The sequence below is a fragment of the Crinia signifera genome, chromosome 2, assembly GCF_055691185.1.
Source record: "Crinia signifera chromosome 2, ASM5569118v1, whole genome shotgun sequence".
Taxonomy (NCBI): Eukaryota; Metazoa; Chordata; class Amphibia; order Anura; family Myobatrachidae; genus Crinia; species Crinia signifera.
Genome location: NC_139218.1, coordinates 333,396,941 through 333,417,599, shown reverse-complemented (window position 1 = coordinate 333,417,599; position 20,659 = coordinate 333,396,941). Strand labels below are relative to the sequence as shown.

At 42.7% G+C, this 20,659-nt stretch overlaps 1 protein-coding gene across 1 annotated transcript; it reads left to right on the top strand.

The window, feature by feature from the left end:
• The first annotated feature begins 8,000 nt into the window (after window positions 1-8,000).
• LOC146057786 (chymotrypsin-like elastase family member 1) lies at window positions 8,001-19,563 on the top strand. Its single transcript, XM_083169459.1, has 8 exons — window positions 8,001-8,117; window positions 10,251-10,348; window positions 12,168-12,268; window positions 13,169-13,294; window positions 13,865-14,001; window positions 17,082-17,227; window positions 18,594-18,743; window positions 19,452-19,563. The coding sequence occupies exons 1-8, from the start codon at window positions 8,078-8,080 to the stop codon at window positions 19,458-19,460; spliced, it is 807 nt and encodes a 268-aa protein (XP_083025585.1). The 5' UTR covers window positions 8,001-8,077; the 3' UTR covers window positions 19,461-19,563.
• The last annotated feature ends 1,096 nt before the right edge of the window (window positions 19,564-20,659 follow it).

Genomic DNA, 20,659 nt, shown 5'->3' with positions numbered 1-20,659 from the left:
TTCCGCTCTCTCAGCCTTTTTTTGATGTCGAAGAATTTTGCTCTGTCCTTTTGGACTTCCAATGCGTAATCAGGGAATATTGAGATCTTGTTGGCATTGTATTCCAATTGACCCTTGGTGCGTGCCAGTCTAAGAATAGTGTCTCTATCTTGAAAATTGAGGAGTTTCACTATTAGAGTGCGAGGAGGGGCACCCGGGGAGAAAGGTCTAGATGGAACCCGATGGGCCCTTTCCACCGCAAATTGACTGGAAAACGCGGTCTTCCCAAATTCATCGCACATCCATTTCTCAATGAATTTTCCCGCATCGGTACCCTACGAGTGTTCAGGCAGGCCTACGTATCTTAAGTTGTTTCTTCTCAACCTGCCTTCCACATCAGACATCTTAAGCCGCATATCGGACATCTGTTGAACGAGTGTGTCGACTTTTGCCGACCATTGTTTGTTAGTGTCCTCAAGTGCCGATATGCGGTCTTCTGCATGTTGAATACGTTCATTTGTTGCCTTAATCTCAGTTTTAATCGACGTAACTTCTATTTGTATTCCATTTATTTTGTCCGATAGGCGCTGCTCACTGCTTGCGATTGCCTCCAGAACTTGTTGGAGGGTTATTTCAGGAGCCCTCTGGGGGCTCTTATTTTTAGAGGGAGTGGTTTGTGGTGTCGTGTTCGGAGTTTGCGTGGGGTTGCCCTGTGTCCGGGCATATCTCTCAAGTCGGGCTGCGGCCGAGGCAGTGCCGGTTTTGCCCATTTTAGTTATTTATATTTATTTACTTTTTTATTTTATTTTTTTTCAATCTGGAGTTGGGACAGACTGGTTACATGCGTTTTTAGCACTGGGTTCAGTTCAGACAGGGAGGCAGGGAGAGGAAAAGAATACTTCTTAGTCAGTTTGTTATTTACATTGGGCTGCCATCCAGGCACACACAATATTGGCAAACTGCACTTAATATTCCTAAGTCTCCACGGTGTATACTTTGCTCATACAAGGCAAAACAGTTCAGTAGATACAGCAGTTCACAGTAGACAAGGAAGAAAGTTTTATACTGCACCGGCTTATAGGAAGGATCTCGCCCAGGGTTGCACCCGCTCAGCGGTCCGGCTCCAGCATCCACTCTATTATTATCAGGACCCTTGGTAGTGGTATGTACAGCTTGCGCTATCCAGCTCCCAGGGTACCCCTGCTGTCTCGAGCCTCACGGCCCGCTGTTGCCGGCTGATACTAAGGATCACTCCTCCACTCCTGTCGGCTTGCCGCTTCCCGCCTCACAGTACTGCCGGCGTCCGCTCACTGACCCCGGAAGCGAACGCGCACGTCCAGAATACTCAGCGCCCGAATGCACGCTGGATCTGCTCGTCGCCTGCCTCCCGTCACTCCCGTCACTCCGTCCTGCGCTCCGTTCTACACCACCGGTGTCCGTGCCTCGATGCCCCGAGACAGAGCACTCAAGTCCAGGTCACCAAAACCTGCGCTGCCGCTTAGGAGGTTAGTAGGATATCTCTGCTGGGGAGCTCTCACTCCCACGTCCTCACACTCTCACCGCCGTGGCCACGCCCCCACCCCGTTCATTGTGTTTTTTTATTTAAAAAAATCCACCATTGTGGTCATATTCAGAGTTGCAATTATGTCAGGATGCTTGCAGGCCTTGCATCAGTAACAAATGTGTAGTTAAGACCATTGTGGTGTGGCATAATCATGGAGAGACCCAAAGGAACAACTTTGCAGAGAGGTAGAAACAGCATTGAACAGGCATGTAGTGTCCCACAAAACTCACTTGTGCATCTACCTCAAACATATGCATACTTAAACCCCAGACAAAGGGACACAGTTTGCACACTCATGCAAGTGCTGTCTCTGGACTCACTATCCTGGTGAAATTACAATTTATATTTCAGCATGCTCTGTGGAACTTTGATAAATTGTTTGTTTCTTTGTTTAAGTAGCCTACAGCTCAGCTGCAGATCCCCACTAAGAGATACACTTCTACATGACATTTTAAGGATAATTATTAAGCATGTGCACTGGCCACTTTTAGTGCTAAAATCACAGAATTTGGGTTTTTGTTTTTCTCCCATGCTATTATTAACTTCAATAACATTAATTTCTACTCATTTCCAGTCTTTTCTGAACAACTCACACCTCACAATGTTGTTTTCAGGCCAAAAGGTTGCACCGAGGTAGCTGGATGACTATGCTAAGCGACACAAGTGGGTGGCACAAACACGTGGCCCATCTAGGAGTGGCACTGCAGCGGCAGACAAGATGGCAGTTTGAAAAACTAGGCCCCAAAGAGAACATAATACCCCCAAAAAAGAGGTGCAAGATGGAATTGTCCTTGGGCCCTCCCACCCACCCTTATGTTACATTTTTAACAAACCAATCATTTCAGCAACAATGTCTGCCACATGACTGTTGCTGAAATAATTAGTTTGTTTGGACCCTCTCAAGAAAATAAGCAAATCATCTCTCCCTGTACAAAATGGCTCTACAGAGGCAGGATGCCGTCCACGTCCTCATCCTCTGATTCTGCACCCTCTTCAGTACGTATATCCTCATCCTCCGATTCCTCCCCCCTTCAGTACGTATATCCTCATCCTTCAATTCCTCACCCCCTTTAGTACGTATATCCTCATCCTCCGATTCCTCACCCCCTTCAGTACGTACATCCTCATCCTCACAGATTATCAATTCCTCCCTGCAGGAATCCACCATTACAGGTCCCTCTTTAGTCTCTAGAGGCAATTGCTGGTCTTCGTTGAAGAATTAATCAGTCATTTTGACATGATCTTCTCTACATTTTGTGGTACTCCTACAGGTACTTTTCCTACTACTCCACCACCGGGCCATATTGTCATAGGCTTGCACAGCATAAGGGTACACGAGGGTACAAGAATATATTTTTATTTCAAGTAACAGGTTGTGAAGCCTGGAGACTAATTATACATTACTGCTGCAACTAACCAATGTAAACATACAGTTATTATTATCCTTGTTCCATTATGCACAGCAGCCTTTCTGAATGTATACATTCCCACACTCAAGAAATTCATGTGAAACAAGATAAAATCTTATCACTAGAATGCTCACCACTGTATTACTGTATGTAAAAGCATGCAGCATTAAGTTACTCAACGCCAAGCAGAATTCTATTAGTGTAGGTGATAAACATGCACTTTTCTCAGTTTTTTAAGGTGAATGGGGATTCGCCATATACAGTACAAATGGAGAGCCTATATCTTGGTTAGGTGAAAAATTTGGCAGTGGCGAAAAACACCTGAATCTGCAAATTAGCTGCCAATCCACATGTTTTTGCCACATTCCAAGCAAAATTGTGTAAATTTTTGTCTCTTTTTGAGTCTTTTTTGACCCCGCCAAAAAGGTGAAAAAGCATTTGCGGAAAATGCCTTCAATTGTAGTGAAAACAACTGCAATGGAATATTCGGCATTGAATTGATGCAGTTTTTTCAGATATTATACAGTAATAAGCTAAATCCTATAGGAAATTGACATTTTTTTCTAGAAAATACTGTAGCTGTTGCTGCATTTCAGTTTTTAAAGGGTTAAACTTTTTTTTAATTCAATAATTTTTATTGAGTTTTTTCTTTTTGCAACTTAAACAACCCCCACAGATGTAAAACATAGGCAGCATAAGCAAACATAGCTAAATACATATCAGACAGCGTCATATATTAGAAATTTCAAATGTATCGCATTTTAACAAATATAGGAGAAAAGTATGTACTGCATAAAACAGATACTTGGAGGATATCTTTAACATAGTACCAGTTATTCATATGCCCGAGGGCGCCTCTCGGGCAAAACTACGTAATCAATTCAATTATGCAACATGACAATTATGTACCATTATGAGCAGCAGTAAACTGAGTGGTTTTGTATAGTATTTAGCTAGCCACCAAAAAAGAAAATAATCCCCAAAACAACCCTGCCCTATAGCCCCCCACCCTGTATAACCTACCCCCAACCTAGGCATACTTGGATCCCTTAACCACTACACTAATTAACCCTACTAGTTTCACTTATCTACCCAATAACTATGTAGGAGGCGATAGACTAGTGGTCCTTAGCTAAAACCACTTAGAAAACCCATAGTAGCAACAGGATATAACCGTTTGTCTTAGCTAAATTATACCAAAAACTAATCTATCCCTCTCCTCCCACCCCCCCACCCCACCCCACCCTACCCGAAGGATAACTGCAGTATGGACTGAACGGGGCAATGGACTTGTGGTAGCAGGATATAACCTGCGCAGTGATACAGGAAAGTAAGTTGACCACGCATCTCCCCCACCCAACCGAAGGATATTAGTGATAAGGACTGACTGGAGCTGTGAACTGGAAGTATTCAATAAGGCAGGAGAACAGTCCAATCTACCCAACCATACAAAACAAAAGCTGCAAGCAGTAAAACAAAATAATAAGGGTAAACACAGGAGTCGAAGATGTATATCAGAAAAGTCAGGTTCTTAGTAACATCAGAGCTAAATGCAGTTATCATCCACTAACCGGCCAAAATTATAGGAGATAGGCAGAAAGCAGCATTATTACAACATATGAAAAGAAAAGGATATTAAAACATATAAAAAGTGAAACAAAATAACATAGTAATATACAGGCATTGAAAGTATCAATCTGGCCAAGCCTGTGTCTCCTGCAATAACAGAAAAATAACAGATCGCACCTTGCATACCCAAATACCTACACAATAAAGCTCAAATTGTAAAAAAAAGTAGACATAGACTATCCAGTCCAACCAGGGATGCACACACGGGGGCAGGAGATAGCCAAGTGCATAGTTCTGAAGGTTCAACGTGTCTGTCACAGCTGCACAAAATTTTCCAACAACCGAGGCAGAAATTGTGGCAGAGGTAATGGGAGACCTTTCCATTTGACAGGATAAGCCCTGAGGTTCCAGCGGTGTAGACGGAATGTAGGCCAAGGTTACAGGATATAAAGGTGGATCCTTCACATGATCAAGTGCAAAAAGAAGCCGCTGAGTAGATGCAGTAATGGCCTCAAGTATATACTGCAGGGAGGCAGACATTTTGCAGTGATCCTGATGCCTAGAATGAAATGCAGTGGCAAGATGGCGGCGGTTAGCACACCACCAGGGCTTACCAGATAGATAGAAAGGGTAGTACCATCAGTACTGTCAGGCAGTAATCGACCAGTGAAACAGTCTGCCTGAGATAAAATATAATATTTCTGTTGAAGCACTGCACAAGCAGTAGGCAGGGTATTTAGCAGAGACCAGATACAAAGTCTTTAGATGCAGAGTTCCATAAGGCCTTTCACAGCAATAAGCAATTAAAGTACGATACCATGTAGATGGAGTGAAAAAGTAGACGCACGGGTGTACCAAGCCCAGCCAACGGGCCGGGAAGACACGTGGCCAAAATGGCGCTGGCGTCTGTCCGGAGTCCGCAGCGGCAGCCAGCACCAGCCTCACTCCGCAGCGGCAGCCAGCACAAGCCTCACTCCACAGCGGCAGCAGCAACCCCTCCGCAGCGCCAGCCACAGGCGCAACTCCGAGTCGGATCTGGAGGATTGCAGGGGTCAGGACGCTGTCCCGCAGGATAGCAGAGCCGGGGTACGGGTCTCAGGCAGGCCACTTCAACTTTCAGCGCACAGAATGTCGGTAACAAGGCCACTGCAGACACCCCGCAAAGCTCCAGGGGGTCCACAGTGAGGTCCTGCAGCAGGGTAAGATAAAAGTCTCCTCTGTCGCCGGGCAAACAGGATATTAGCAGGATAAATGTCAGAGCCACAGCAAGTAGCTGCTTACTCCATGCTGTGCCAAGCCACCAAAGGGTTAAACTTTTAACTTACACATAGGCAACAACTCAATGGGGTTGAGATCTGGTTACTGCGCTGGAAAGTACTGTATATTACAGACAGAATACCTGCTGCCTGCTTCTTCCCAAATAGTTCTTGCGTAATTTGGAGGTATGCTTTGGGTCACTGTCCTGTTGGAGGAGGAAACTGGATCCAATCAAGCGCTGTCCACAGGGTATGGCATTGCAAAATGGAATGCTAGCCTTCATTATTTAAAATCCCTTTTTCCTTGTACAAATCTCCCACTTTAACAAAGCAGCCCCAGACCATCACATTATGTCTACCATGATTGACAGATGGTGTCAGGCCTCTTCCAGCAACTTTTCACATGTTCTGCATCTCTCAAATGTTCTTCTGTGTGATCCAAACACCTCAAACTTCGATTCATCTGTCCATAATGCTTTTTTTAAATCGACCTCTGTCCAATGTCTGTGTTCTTATGCCCACTTTAATCTTTTCCTCTTATTTGCCAGTCTCAGATATGACTTTTTCTTTGCCACTCTGCATGAGAGGCCACAGGCCAGCATCCCGGAGTCGCCTCTTCACTGTAGACATCGATAGTGGCCTTTTGCGGGTACCATTTAATGAAGCTGTCAGTTGAAGGTGTCTATTTCTCAAACTAGAGACTCCAATAAGGGCTGTAACTAGGAGGGGGGGGGGGGGTGGTTACCAAGTGTTTGGACACAGGAGAGCACACACATACAGGAGCCAGCAAGGTCTTCTATTGGATCGAATCTTTATTTCTTTAATTATAAGGGGACCATATATTTACTCTGGAGCCCACCCTCTATGTTTATACATATAAGAATATTTTGAGGTGTAAGTACACCTCAAAATTAAAGTATTGTAAGGAGAAGAGATTACAGTTTATCCACTAATGGTACTTATGGAGCCAAAGGACAAAGGGCATTGATTAAATACAGGCAGCCCTCAAGTATCAATTACAGTAAAGGGCCTTGGCCTATACTTGGATCAGTCGTAATTGAAATCTATTGAAATCTCATTAAAGTTTTTTGATCAAAAAGATCCTTAAAGATCTGTTTAAAAAGTATTACACCCCTGATGAAGTCTCTGATGAAAGGAACGAAACGTGTTGTGTATCTGTTGCGATAAATAATCCAAGGAAAACATTACCAATACAAGATTAAATTTCAAGTAAAAGTTTGATTGGTTTTAAATGTTTTAAATAAATGTTTTATATCTAAAAAATGTTTATGTTGATCATGGTCCTATGAAGTAAAGGAAACACAGGAACTACCAAGTAAATTGTGTATGGGCGCTATATAACACTATTGTTTTGGATACTGGTGTTGGGGTCCCTCTAGTAGGGGATCTAGTGTTACCAAGTGACCAGTTTTGCATAGCGCAAATTCTATATATATATATATATATATATATATATATATATATATATATATATATATAGGGGGTGAGATGGGCTGTAATATAATACTTTAACTGACCCGGCATATATTGGGTTAACAGGTGTCCATCTCCGTGCTTTGCTCCGCCCCTCTAGAAACCCCCTTCTGAAAATCCTGCATTTGCCCCTGTTTCCATCTACAAGCTGGGTCGCAACTGGGGTTTTGTACCTGGCTCCAACCTGCGACCCGGCTTGTGAACCCTTTTCCGCTAGAGTACCTACCTGGCATAATGCCGGGTGGGTGATGTCACCGGAGGTGGGTCCTGAGCTCCCACCCCAGACTTTGCATTGCAGTTACCTGGATTACCCATTTACACTGCACAGCTAACCGGGTTGAAATGCCGGGTCTCATGACCCGGGTCATTTCAACTGGGAACGATTCCACCTGCCTACAATCCTGGGTTTTGCGTGCTCCTGTGCAAAAACCTGGGATACCTAAACTAATGGGGAAAGGGGTAATAGTTTATCTAAGACAAGTGGACACTGAATATCTGACACTCTGCCACCATACTTCTGTTGTAACCACAATAAAAAGCTGACATTTAATCTTTCAATGGCATATTATGTATTGTGTTATTTCATCCAATTAGAGTGTTAAGAATCTTGCTGAGGTAAAACTGCTGTCATCTTACGATTGGGAGTTTATGTCCTTCGAATAGAAATAGTAACAAAAAAATGAAGACGAAGATAGCTACAGTAACATCTGAGAATATTCCCAGAGCATGCTGCTTCTGACTGTATATAGTATATAAAGGGTGAATCAGTCACATTTTTACCACACATCTACTGCAAGGGATCCAAGATGATGAAGCTCCTGTTACTCGCTGTACTTGCCCTCTTTGGTAAGTTGCATCCCGGAGTCTAACCGAGGGTCAGTTGTATCAAGCTTCAAATAGTGATAACACATACCCTCCAACATGACCCATTCCATTAGGTACAAAATGCTCTGTTCCTGGACTTCCCTGCCAGTGGCAGTTACAGAGGTTGGAATCCAGCACAGTCCAATATTCAAAGAGGGGGGGTCACATCAACTGTCAGTGATGTCTGGGGTGGCAGTAGGTGTGACTCCCCTTTTTGAATATTGGACTGTGCTGCAGGCTCATATCTGTAACTGCCACTGGCAGGGAAGTCCAGGAACAGAGCATTTTGTACCTAATGGAATGGGTCATGTTGGAGGGTATGATAACATGGTGAGTGATAAACAACCAGTCAATCAGCACCTAACTGCCATGTTACAGGCTGTGTTAGAAAAAATTACAGTTAGGAGCTGATTGGCTGGTTGTTTATCACTCAACACTTTATCACTTCTGAAGCTTGATACATCTGGACCCTTTTCTCTTGAGCATTAACCGTCACTGTTTTATCTGTGCACCTTGTTGTTAAATGTTTCACCAAACTAAATAGTTCAGATATCGCATATAATGTGATTCGCTTTTATATGGGCGTCTCCTAAATTCAATGTTCTCATCTGCCCTCCATCTGATACACCACATGTGCAAGTTAGTACAGAGAGACCATTTACCATAAAGACGAATAATAATAATGTTCTGACATATATTGTAGTGGGTGCATCATGCGGTGATCTCATTACTGAAAAGCCTTCATTATTTTCATAACTTTACCCATTGATCACTAAACAAAAACTCCCAAATATACTAAAGATCTAATACAACCCAATAATAATGAATTTTCAAATCAGAATCGATCATTTGCATTCAAAAGAATCAGTTTGAAATAGATCACAGTGTGTATTGTGTAGTTATACTCCTGTGTTATCCACGTTACAGGCTGCACTTGTAAACTACACTATGCGTATATGTTCCGACTGTGCCTCCTTTAGTGATAGGGTATCTATCAAATCTCAGAGGCAGATAACATTGTAAGAGATAAAGTACGAGCTAATCCTACCTTACATTTTACAGGCTGTTTTGAAAAGTGACAATTAGAAGCTGATTGGTTGGTTATTTATCTCTCACAATTTCCTCTCTCGCCAAACTTTGATAAATAGCCCCCTAAGGGATCTATTTCCTAAGAATTACACTAATAGCCGAAAAGCATGATCTCTTTCCAACCAGGCTACACCCTTAAGGATGGTGGGATACCACCATCTTCAGAAGGCATTGCAGAGAGTAGCTTCAACTACTGTATACTGTATATACTGTAGTCAAAGAGAGAATTAATTTGATAAATAGAGGCCTTAACCCAGGGGTTCTCAAACTATTTTGCTCTGGGACCCCATTAGACAATAAAAATAGTTACAGGACCCCAGCAAATTACTGCAGAAGGTCATCACTTTACATGTGTAGTCAGCAGACAGAACATACATGGCAGCATTGTGGAGGCACAAAATGATGGGAGGAGTCTAACATAACAGACAATTCAACAGATTTTTTTCAGGTGAATTGTCTGAGATTAGAAAAGTCAAGCAACATGGAGTCGGGACCCACTTTGGGGTCAGGACCCACAGTTTGAGAACCGCTGCCTTAACCCTTTGAGTGTAAATGTTGCTGTGAGAGTTATGCAAAATATCAGCTACAAATGCCAGAGCTCACAGCTTTTTTTTGCGCACTGTGGGGCAGATAAAGCCTGGAGAAGAGATAAACTGGAGATAAAGTGAAAGGAGATAAAGCACCAGCCAATGAACTGGGTTTGAAAATGACAGTTGAGTGTTGATTGGCTGGTGCTTTGTCTCCTTTTACCTGATCTCCACTTTATCTCCAGTTTATCTCTTCTCCAGGCTTAATACATCTGCCCCAATGTAACTTAACTTCTATTAATTCGACCCTGTCATTTTTAGCAGATATATTGCACACCTCTTGCAGCAACATTGGCACTCAAACACGTCTTGGAAGCTGCAGTATCCCCTTTCACTACCGATTCTTTAAACTTTTAAGCGGAACATCTATGTAGCGGAGCTGATCATGTGTCCCATATTCTGGTGATAACAGTGACTGTATTTTATTTTTGATCCTTAGGACAATGCTTTGCTGATGTTCAGTACATTGAGGACATTGCAGACAATGCACGTGTGGTAGGAGGAACAAATGCAGGCAAAAATGCCTGGCCATGGCAGGTGAGTGGTGAGATTACTCCAAACGCTGTTATAGCTATAATCGGAACTAATTACAGGGCAGATACTACAGTGATGACAATCTTAACAATTATATTTTATTATCTCTCTGGAAAAGTAATCAATGGCTGAGCAGGCTGCTTGCTGTATGGCTCTGCATGGCGCTGCATGGCACAGTGTCTGTTCAGGGTGCAGGTCAGGATATGCGGTGCAGCCCTTCTCTTGATCATTGACAATGCACACTGCATACCCAGCAACCATTGTACATAACCCATACACCAAATGTGGTTCCAGCTATAATGGGAACTGATTATGGGACAGATACTCATACCTTGCAAGTGTCCCGGTTACAGCGGAACAGTGCCTCTAATTGTAGACTGTCCTTCCCACGGGTGTCAATGAGCCTGCGCATGGCATCTCTTCAGTGCAGGGAAGAGGGAGGGAGGGCAGGGAGGCCAGTTCCCTAACCTGTTGCCCCTTCCAGTGCAGTCTTCCAGTATGCAATTGTGATGCTCAGGATGGACAAAATAGGCAGGACCCCACTTCCCTGTCTTATACCCCAGTCATGCCTGACGAGACTGCATGTGTCTGCAGCTCTGACCACACTACTCAATCTCTACATCGCTTAAAGAGATATATTACCTTGTTATGACAAATTATACATGATAGACTCCAGTCCTGTGCCCCCTTTTCTGTTCAGGCATGGGACTAGAGTCTCACCAGTCCCCATCTGATGGTGGCCCTGTCTGTAGGGGCTAAAGCTGCACTATGAATCTGATCTTTGGTTATTTACCAGTAATATCTGCACAAAATCAATTTGTTATTGCAATATATTCTTATTCACACACCTGGCAAACATACAATTGGTAGTGGGTGTCCCATTTACAAATATCAATGTTATAGATACTACACTGTACACATAAGATTAATTATATTGATTGATTGAAGATCAATCAATATTAAAAGTGGCTACAGAACAGGGAAGATAGGAGGAGAGCATAATATCTAATGAGAAGTCACAATGCTTGTGATGTCATCCTACTTACCCGTTCCACCACTAAACCAGCAAACAGCCCCAGTTTCCAGTCACCACTATAACACTCCACTAGCTAGCCTTAAAAATGATGACACTGTTATCTATCAGATGGCAATGTTAATAGTCAATACTACTACTACTACTACTACTACTACTACTACTACTACTACTACTACTACTACTACTAATATTAACAGTCAATAAATATTTTTAGTTTATACATTTTAACAACTCAAGTTTCTTGAACTGTATATCATGTATTAAAAAAAAAATATTTAGTGAGTGAATAATGGCAATGCAAACAATGGTCAAATAACACGTTGAAAACCATAGATCATAGTGAAGTAATGCAAAAAATATTACTATCAGATAAGTGTGTCAACTGTATGGGGTTACACAATACACAGCATGGGATTCTGAAAGGCACAATGCATTGTATCAGAGTCCTCGGTGTCATCCAGTAAAAAGGAAGAGATGAAACTACTTTTATTATTTCTGAGTTAAGTACCTCAAGAAGAGCTTATACAAAAGCAGAAATAAAGAAAACAGAAATATAGGGTGAAGGGGAGGAAATAAGAGAGATAAAGAAAGAGGGGAAGGGGAAGGTAAAGAGGGGGGAAAGAATCAATGAGCCTAGGGGAAATATCAAATAGTGTCTTGTCTTTGATCAAGAGGGCAGTCAACGTTAAATACAACAAGCAGTATTTCATTACAAAAGTACAAGGAAGGTATACGGTTATACTGTAGATCATGGAACAGTACTGTAATATATGTTTTATCTTCTAGATATCTCTCCAGTATATCTCTGGCAGCAGCTGGTACCACACCTGTGGAGGAACTCTCATCCGTGCTAACCGTGTGCTGACTGCTGCTCACTGCGTGGACAGGTAACAGACACTGTGACAATATCACACCTTAGTCAGCTGATCTGCCCCCAGACTTACCTCCCATTCTGTTAACATGCTGTGCATATGCGCACAACATCTATTATGTATTTACACCAACCTCCCCCTAGCCCAAGTGAGACTTCAACTCTCAGGTGGAACACTACGACAGTGGCAGGAAATCGGGATGTTTGGGTGTCACAGTATGCTACTGTTTTTTGCACTATGGACATTTTTTAAGGATCCAAAAATTAATTAGCCTTCAACATATTTACTAAAATAAAGGTAGCTCTGATTCCTCTTACTATCATAAATTACATAATTAAAAATACATACAATATGAGATATACTCTGCATTGCTGCAAGGCCCCGCTAGCAATGTGTCCTGTCCGCGCTGTAGCAGGACTGACAGAGGGTGCGTGCATTCTAAGCAACATCAAGCGCACACACACAGTGGAAGATATTTTATCGTTCTGAATTGCAGAGAGGAGACTACAAAAATTGGCAACCCTGATCTACATTTGTATTGGCGTTCGTCCACCCACCTCCTTTTAGTATGTTAACTCTGATGAGTAGGGCCCTCCTTCCTCACGTACTCACCCTACCTCTTTACCTCACCAGTGCTCCTGTCCTGTTCTTCCCTTCCTCTACTTTATCTTCAGTCTCCTCGACCATTTCGACACCTACTTCAGAACTGATGCTGATTTTAGTTCTACCAGCTATACCCCTATTTATGCTGTATTTTATCACCACACCCTGTACGTTACCTTGTCATTTGTTTTTTGTTTGCTATGTACGGCGCTGCGGACACTTTGTGGTGCCTTATAAATAAACGTACTACTACTACTACTGCTTTATCTCTACAGTGCACTAAGTCTCTGCTTCCTTCTGTCTGCTGTTTAGAGTTGCCACCTACCGTGTTGTCCTGGGAGAACACAACCTGAGCGCAAATGATGGAACAGAGCAGACTATCTCAGTGTCAGCCATCCGTATTCATGCATCCTGGAACACCAACAACGTTGCTGCTGGGTACGTTTCTGTCATGAGTAAAATATAGTTTGCACCTGAGTAGATTAAAGTAAATGTATTAACTGTTCTGTAGATCACATTTCCACAAACAGCAACATGGCTTCCTTGTCTACTTTCAGGTTCATATTTTAAAGGGAAGGATCAGATTTGAAAGGAAAACTTTGCTCTCAAAGATTTCTCCTGCATTATGCTTTCATGTATTAACTTGTTTGTAGCCCCCTTTCCCTACAGCTTTCACTGTATTACTTTTCCTCTATTGGTAAAATCGTAGTTTCTCAGACAACAGGCTTATCGTTATATCGCCAGGCCAATGTTTTTACTTTGTTTCCCTGGGATATGACACAAAGCTGTTCTCTGGATATAACTGTATGCAGTACAGAGTTTACCACAAAGCTTTGTCATAAACCAGAGCAGCCATGCTGATTATATAGTTCATGGAGAGAGCCACAGAAGAAAGATTAAAAACAGTATCTTTTTTAGCATGTTACAAGGATAACTAAAAAAATAAAAATAAAAATCTTGTACAGGTATGAGATCTTACTATATGTTTATTTCTCTCATCCCATACAGTTATGATATCGCTGTCCTCCATCTGGCATCCAGCGCTACAATTAATAGCTACGTGAAATTGGCTGCCCTGCCCGCTAGTGGTGTTGTCCTGGGAAACAACCACAACTGCGTTATTTCAGGATGGGGAAGAACCACCAGTAAGTAACCTACAAAACAGGCTTGTAAATGTTTGTCTACGCGGTGGCCTATATATAATAGGTGCAATGTGCACACGGACCCCATAGTACAGAGGGGCCTACACTGCACATGCTGCACCCATTAAACAAAAAAAATTACCTCAGTGGAATGAGAGTCCCATGATGACAGCAGCAGTGTTGCAGAAAAACCAGATAAATGCCAGCTGCACCATTTAGCAGGAGCTCTACACAGGTGCATTAGAGTTTGAGCCCTCTAGTGTTCAGACTCGTTGCACTGCTGCCAGATGGGAGGAGGGGACCCGGATAGAGGAGGCTGCACTTGGGACTCATCCTCTTTCAAAATGCCTATGTGTCTCAGTTAAAGGGCCAGAAGCCAGTTTGTGTAGCAGCACAATGGTGAGGTCCCACTAAGACCACCAGCTAAGCCTGGTCCCTTTAACTTTTATTAAACGGCAGACACACCTTGTATCTTGGATTGGGTATTTAATTACAGAGCTCCAGGAAATGTGACATGGGGGGTATTTGAGACGTGATCGCTGCTGAGTGAATGTGCCACAGCCAGCAAACAGGTAGATGCCTCCCTGCCATAGTGAATCAATTAATGAGTACCCCATGCGAATAGATTTATATGGCTAGTGAAGAATCCGTAGCCGAGCGAAAACAACCAAAATCTTTTGTAAGACGCTCACCATCAAATCAGTTTTTCACTGGTCCCCAGTCATCGCAGGGTCAGAGTAACCAGAGACTTGACGGCAGCGATGAAAAGTGACATATACAGAGTGGAGCTGACATCACACACCCTCCCCTAAAACTCTATGGGTATGCCTGCGTATTCCCTGACACTCCCACCATTTTCCTAGGCACACCTTGCAGGATTTCTTCACTAGCAGGCATCGCATATGCGTACTAAGGGCCGTATGCAGTAGCACCTGGAGGCAAGGCCTGATGGAGGGGTCCCGGGTCCTACTCCCCCATCCCTGTTGCAGGGAGCTGGGCAGCGGGAGGGGGAGAGAGAGCAGGCTGCCGCTGCACCACAGTGTCTCTCCCTAGTGACCACGCCCCTCCTATTAACCATGCCCCTCATTTTACTGGGGCCTGTTGGTGCCCCTGGCCATACGCAATGTGTTGATAATCGTTCGCAGTGTGAATTCACACAGCAGCGACAAGGTTATAAAGATAATATAGATATAATAATAACCATGTATATACTGTAAGTAACTATAGTACACATATGGTATTTGCTAAATACATGTTTTATAAAGATAAAACTGAACGCTTGCTTGTTAAACAGAAATACAGTATGTAGGGTGCTTGATAAAGAAATAAAGCTACTTGTTTCCTAGAACGGCCACAATCGGGAGTAATCGTGTACCTTAACTTAAGGTATACGATTAACGCGATGGACCCGATTTCCTTTGAAATCAGGTCCATTTTGCCGGCAAAGGCAAAATCGCGTTGATCGCGTCGGTCGCGTGCATTAACATGGCACCCGATGCGACCGACGCGATGGACCCGATTTTGCCATAGGCAAAATTAACATTGTAATCGCGTTCATTCCGTCGGTCTTGTGCCATTATAATGGCACAAGATGCGATGGACGCGATTAAGCACATTTTACATAGCTAACAATGGGAAATGGGCCTTTATGGCCCATTTCTCATTGTATATGCCCCCGTCATGCCTATAAATTAATGCCCCCCATTGTGAGCGGCACCCCACGATTGACGCCAACCCGAAGCGTGGCAAGTGCAGCGAGCCCGCGAGGGGTGGCAGTACGCGTCCTCCGACCTTTTCATACCCCTACTATCCATGTCGGCGTGAGTTGAGAATATAAAGTGTGGCGAGCGCAGCGAGCCACCGAGCTCGAAGCATGGCGAGCGCAGCGCGCCCCGCGAGGGGACGCGTATACCTGTGAAGTAATGCGCGTCCCCTCGCGGGGCTCGCTGTGCTCGCCACGCTTCGGGCTCGGTGGCTCGCTGCGCTCGCCACACTTTATATTCTCAACTCCACGTGGATAGTAGGGGTATGAAAAGGTCGGAGGACGCGTACCACCGCCACTTGCGGGCTCGCCACGCTTCGGGTTGGCGTCAATCGTGGGGTGCCGTTCACAATGGGGCCATTTGAGCCATCAGGGGGGTTAAAATTGGGGTCTGGGGACAATTTTACATTGAATCCAATGTAAAATAGGGTCCCAGGGACCCTATTCACATTTGATTCAATGTAAAAATCGGGTCCATCGCGTCGGTCGCATCGCATGCGATTTGGTCGCATGCGATGCGATCGACGCGATTTTTCCGACCCCATCAAAATCGGTGTGGCCGTTCTAGGAAACAAGTACCGAAATAAATACCTGTATTCCAGGACTGCTATCAGGATTATTATGCACAAATAGAAATAAAATGTATACATTTCCAGCCTTGATTTTTTCTGTGCGTAATGTGGGGTGTTTTTTATTTTTTGTTAATGGCTTATCATTTACAAGGCAAACCATGCGTCGTAAATGACTGCACCTTTAAAAAAAACTGGTTACATTTACTTTTTTGTAATATTTTTTATTTCTATCTGATCTTTATAAATCACCTACAGTATGTTATCAGCAGAAACCATAAAGTATGTGCACAATTATTGATTTAGAGTAAAAGGTATGCAAAGTATCTGCTATTACTCACAGTGTCTAAAAGTCCATACACACTGGTTGATTTTGACCAGCGTGTATGGACAGTGATGATGGGAAAAACGCTGGGCTGAAAATCGATATTCGCCCGTCTAACTGATTTTCCCAGGGGTGGGCCACTTTCTATAGCAGGATGCTCTGGAAAGCTGTCCACCCCATTGCTCATCTGCTTGTAATACCAGCAGTAGAGCACCAGCCGGCATTGATGCAGATGCGCGCATCAGCACTCATCGATCATCGCTGGCCCATACATACTGGGCGGCTTTTGAGCTCAAATTACAAAACTGAGCTGCTTTCAGCACAAAATGGTTCAGTATGTATGGAGATAGTGTAAACTCTAAGTACAGCCTCACTTGCCTGTTACAGTGTTCTGGGATTAATTACATTCTCATTTCTCTTGTTCCAGCCGGTGGATCTCTGCCATCCATCCTCCAGCAGGCCCCTCTGCCCGTGGTGGCTCATGCAACTTGCTCAACCGGCTCCTACTGGGGCAGCACTGTCAAGACCACTATGGTTTGTGCTGGTGGTAATGGAGCCCAGGCTGGATGCAATGTAAGACTTAGCAAAATTCTGATTCTTATTACAAGTATGGTTCTTCTACAGATAAATTACCATCTATATTAGTTAAACAGTATTTTGAAGCTTAGTGCATCTGGTCCAGTGGGAAACAATATTAATATGGAGAAAGAGGAAATTATAGTAGGGTCGGCTCAAGGCCTATTAGCACCCTGAGCAATATTATTTGAAGCCCCCGAAATGCGACCATGCCCCAGTATACATATGCCATACACCGTGATGCCCACTATATATATATGCCATACACCATAATGCCCATTACACATATGCCACACACTGTGATGCCCATTACACATTATGCCACACACTATGATGACCACTATGCATATGCCACACCATGATGTCCATTATACATATGCCGCACACCATATGCCCATTATACATATGCCACACACCGTGATGCCCATTACACATTATGCCACATGCCATGATGCCCATTAGACATATGCCACACACCGTGATGCCATTACACATATGCCACAGATTGTGCCCATTACACATTATGCCACACACTATGATGACCACTATGCATATGCCACACCATGATGTCCATTATACATATGCCGCACACCATATGCCCATTATACATATGCCACACACCGTGATGCCCATTACACATTATGCCACATGCCATGATGCCCATTAGACATATGCCACACACCGTGATGCCATTACACATATGCCACAGATTGTGATGCCCGTTATACATATGCCCCACCATGATGCCCATTTTACATATGCTGCACACCATGATGCCCAGTATACATATGCCATGCACCATGATGCCCATTACACATTATTCCATACCATGATGCCCACTACATATTATTATACATAAGTGCCACTTACCTACATGACCTGTTCCACTAGAAGCAGATACCTTACTGATTGAGCTATTGAACAAACAACTATACATAGAATCTGCAAGATTACTGCATGGGCGCAAATATCTCTGTCAGGTGTCTGCCTTCAGTGAGGCATATCAATGGTTCTAATCCTTTGTATGACTGCTAGTTTCTATTAAATGTAATGTAACAAGACTTATAGAAATATTTTATATTTTATATATTTGCATTAGACTCAGGTGGACGTGTATGAACTTTAAAGGTGTAATTGGATCAGTGGTCTATTTATAATTGTGTGCAGTGCACATGGGACCACTCCGCACACACTGCACCCACTTGCAGTACTAATAGTTCCGAAATCCTACTTCACCAGCAGAACAGCTGCAAAATCTCTGCTGTAGCGCCATACTGTTTAAAATCATTTTAAATTATATTCAAAGATACTGAATTATTATCAGATGTCACCAATACATTTTTTTCCGATATGTATATTTCAGGGAGATTCTGGTGGACCCCTGAACTGTGTAGTCGGTAGCGGATATGAAGTCCACGGTGTGACCAGCTTTGTGTCCTCCCTTGGATGCAACGCCTACCTTAAACCAACAGTGTTCACTAGAGTATCTGCCTACACTTCCTGGATCAACAGCGTAAGTAGTTATTGCCACTTATAGACAATAACTGATATCTAGAACATTGCAACATCTAACATCCATTTCTACATCTATATTATTTTATATGTGATCACAAGTTACACAGGGCAAATCAATTCATAAACATTTAGTTTACATAGGGTGGCAAAGCCTATTTTAATTACTGTAATTAAATATATGAGAATGTCATTAGACACAACTTATAAAGTATCAGACTGTACAGAAGACACTGTTCTCCATCTGCTGTGTGCTAATTTCAGGTCAGTTTTGCCTTTTAAATGAATTCTACTTTAAAAAAACGGGTAGACTCGCACAAAATAGCGAACTTCCGGCAACATAGAGGCTTTCACATTAAGGTGGGAGTTCTATTGAATCTATTGAAGGTTGTTGCTATAGGTAACCAATCAGATTCTACCTATTTTCTTCTAGAAGGTGCTAAATAAATAAGTAGATTCTGATTGGTTGTCCATAACAACATACCATTTTTAATAGAACTCCCATCTTAGTAAATAAACCCCACTGTCTGGAGTTTTTCATTACTGAATTACAGCAAAAATATTCAAACTGGACTTAACGCAAGAGGCGAATCAACATACATACAACATAAATATGTGTGAAAAATGGCTCCATGGTGAACATTTCAACAAAAACAAATAACTATGATATAAGTTTAATCCATAATTTTGTATGTTGTCTATCTTGCAGAACATTTAAACTTACCTGATGTGATACAGAATGAAGGTTCTGCAACATCAAGATATCTTTGGGAAAATATTTAATTTCTTTTTATAAAATAAAAGAGATTATTAAGTCATTATTATTGTGTGTTTCCTTTTTGCTATGTAAAAAGTATGGTACTTTTTTAATGCAATAAATAAGAAAAATGGCAAAATGATTAAAGAGAGATGGACAGAATAAAATATAAAGCAACAACTAAAATAGTATACAATATATAAGGAAACTAGTACACCAGTTGGTATTCTCCATCCGGAACAAGGGCATAAATACCATAGTGCTGTTGCTATGGGGCCCAGAGCTGAGAGGGGCCCACCTTCTCAAAGTAACATCTGTTATATACATTTTTCACCATTGGGAGGTAAATAGGGGCCCTCCAAATTTTTGCTATGGGGCCTACATATATCTAGTTACGCCACTGGAAAATTGCCCCATCATAATCCTATCATTGCCCAAAGAAGCCTGCCCCTATACATGTACCTACCGTTCCTGTATTATGGACACAAAGGGGAGTCAGCAATTCAGTTGGTTTCTATCTTTGAAAACAGATATAGGATATGACCTTTCCTTGGCGCAATGCTGCCTTTAGTTCGTACTTATCCCCAGTTATCAACCAATAACCAAAAACAATAGTAAGAAAATACAAGAGTGGATTTTCCAAACTTTCTAGGGCGCAAGCAGTCCAGATGTTTTCCGGCCGTCAAAACTTTGTTCAGTCTCTCTGTTGATTTATCCGATAGTTCTCAGAAAATAAATCAAAGAAAACCACCAATTAGATGCAGACTCAGTGAAGGACAATTTAAATTCTACTATTTGGAGTGAAGTAGGAGGGCATGGATGAGCGTACCCTACTCACAGTGTAACTGGCACCGTATGTGCACGTAGCGGGTACTTGTCCTGTTGGTAGGTCCTCTATGGCCTCCTTCTTGACTCCCAGTGTTGTGTATACCGTGAAAATAAAAAGTGAACAACAATGTGTGACTCTATTTACTGGTAATCAAGTCTTAAAGTATGTTTATGAAAACATAATCCTGTGGGCGCACCTCACTCACTTATAACTAGGGTGGGGCACACATATAAAGGTTTCTTTCTCTTGATAATATATAAATGTGATGAAAATAGTAGGCGTACCCCACTCACGGTTAGTATGAAGATTACAAAGCCCGTAGCGGTTTCTT